Source organism: Morus notabilis, unplaced genomic scaffold (assembly GCF_000414095.1).
Source record: "Morus notabilis unplaced genomic scaffold, ASM41409v2 Scaffold297, whole genome shotgun sequence".
NCBI classification, from domain to species: domain Eukaryota; kingdom Viridiplantae; phylum Streptophyta; class Magnoliopsida; order Rosales; family Moraceae; genus Morus; species Morus notabilis.
Window position 1 is genome coordinate 24,986 of NW_010357726.1, and position 2,281 is coordinate 27,266.

The 2,281-nt window shown below is 48.2% G+C and overlaps 1 protein-coding gene across 1 annotated transcript; it reads right to left on the reverse strand.

Moving 5' to 3' along the window:
- Window positions 1-291: 291 nt before the first annotated feature.
- Window positions 292-2,002, reverse strand: LOC21406967. The gene has a single exon (XM_010090746.2). The coding sequence runs from the start codon at window positions 1,919-1,921 to the stop codon at window positions 725-727; it is 1,197 nt and encodes a 398-aa protein (XP_010089048.1). The 5' UTR covers window positions 1,922-2,002; the 3' UTR covers window positions 292-724.
- Window positions 2,003-2,281: the final 279 nt, after the last annotated feature.

The following is a 2,281-nucleotide window of genomic DNA, read 5'->3' on the forward strand; positions in this document are numbered from 1 at the left end:
CTAGGAATATTGCGCTAGACATACCTAGTCCAAGACCAAATGTAAAATGTTCCCTTCACTTTGTACCTGATGATGGGTTAGTGCATTAAAGTCTATATCTTTGGTATGACTGAATTCCAATAATAGAGAAAAATACCAAACTCTTCCAATTCAACGTTATATGAACGTGATAACCACATCTGCAAGAAAATTGCTGCTTTAGACAACAAAATCCAACACCATAAGAACATGACAAGCACGTTTTCTTTGATGCCCTTTAATTAATGAATGCAAATTCTAAAGCCCCTTCAATTGTGATTTAGAAAACATGAAAAGGAAAACTTCACTCTGCATATTGAATACAAGATAACTTTAATTGGTTATATGTACATATTTCTCTTTAATTAGAGTTTCTGTACTTAAAAATAAAAAATAATAAAAAAAGAGCAAAGTTACAAGTCACTCAAAAGAGGAGAACATTCACATTTAAGCAAAAAGCAGACTTTACTACACTCCTTAGTGGCCGAAGCTACATGCTCAATCAAAATGGCACCACAAATGATCCACCTTGCAAGGTTCAAATAACCATGTCCCATGAGCCAACATAGACACTCATGTAATAAAATTGAACCTTTGGAGATGGAGGATCACAAAAATTCACTTAAAATTGTAATCTCAAGCTCTTCCAAATGCAAATATCCCTCAAAATTACTATATGCGTCTTTCTTTCAAGTTTCAACCGATTCTAGATTGTGGGTGTGGTGGATGCTTTACCAACTTGGTCCAACACATTAAGCACCTCAGTCCTAGTCCTCACAACCTTATGAAACACCTCCCTTATCTGCTGCTGCAAAGGCACCAACCCTTCCTCCATCCTCCGGCAAGTCTCCGCCAACTCCGCCACCTGCGCCGCCACCTCCCCGAGCCTCTCGGCCTCGGCGGGGCATTGGAACGAGTCGGTGAATTCGATCAACGACTGTGCCAACCTCTCCAGCCTCTGCATCTCCTCCAACACCCCCGCGGAGCATTTTTTCTCCTTCTTCTTCCACTCCTCCGCTATCTTCTCCTGCAGGCTAATTATGGGCTGGGCCCAGCCCAATTGCCTCGGAACAGGAAAGTGGGTCACCAATCCGGTCCTCTCCTGGCACGGAATCGCCGCCACCAGGGCCCACATAACGAACACCACAACCGTGCTCATGATATAAACCGGATGAGCCAAACCGGTCGACTCGGCTCCACGTGGGGCCACCAGATTGCTCGACATTGCCTGAATCTGTTTCGCCGCCGACCAACCCTTGGCCATCCCCCACCACAAAGACCGGAATTGCCCGGCGGTCCGATCTTTACTCCCGGCGCAGGCGGAGCCCCCTCTCCGGCCGAAAGACCACGCCCTCTCCGTCGACTTGCTCCCGACTCCATCCCTGTCCTCGATCGCCACCGCCGCGATCAGCGAATTCAACGCCTTCTTCGCCCGCCGGACCTGGCCGTCTCCGATGGGCTTCTGCTCCAGAGCCGAGACCGCGATCTCCGCCAGCTTCTGGCAATGGCGGACCGCCTCGACGCCGTGAGTGACCGCATTGCAGACGTCCAACGCCTTCACGACGCGATCAAGGAGCTCCGGGATAAGGCGATCGAGCGGGGGCTTGGAGACCTGGGAAGGCTCACGGCCGATAATCAGGAGCGCCTTGAACTCGGCCTCGCAACAGAGGAAGGTGTCGAGGAGTTTCCTCAGCCAGGCGATCGAGAGGATTGAATCGGAGGGGGATTCCGCCGACGAGGAAGAGGAAGGAGACAAGAGGTTGGAGAATCGATCCGCGACGTGCTTCTGAAACAGCTCGATGTCCTCGAGCTCTTGCTCGTGGTTTCCGTCCATGGAGACCACTTGGTTTCTGCGTATGCTGATTCGGTTCAGGAACGAACCCTGGTTTTCCGTCGCCCGCATGTTTTCTGTTATTTTCTTCTGTGTTTTCCTTTGAATTCAGATGGGGAAGGGAAAAAAGAGGGAAAATGGAATTGGGCAAAACCAGAGAGAGAAAGAGGAAGAAGAAGAAAACGAAGGAACAGGAAAAGGAGAGGTCTGCATAAAGATTCGGTTTGACAGTTATATATGTAAAACAGTAGCGAGTGAAATGGTCATATCATGGCTTGTCCGAGACGAGACCGTTTCTTCTTTCTTCATTTTTCGTGGTCGCTGACCCGGTTTGTGCGCTTGTTGTTTTACCATATTGCCCTTTACACTGTTTGGTAAGAAGGAAAGAAAACGGGAGGGAAAATAAAACTATAATGCATATAAAATTATAAT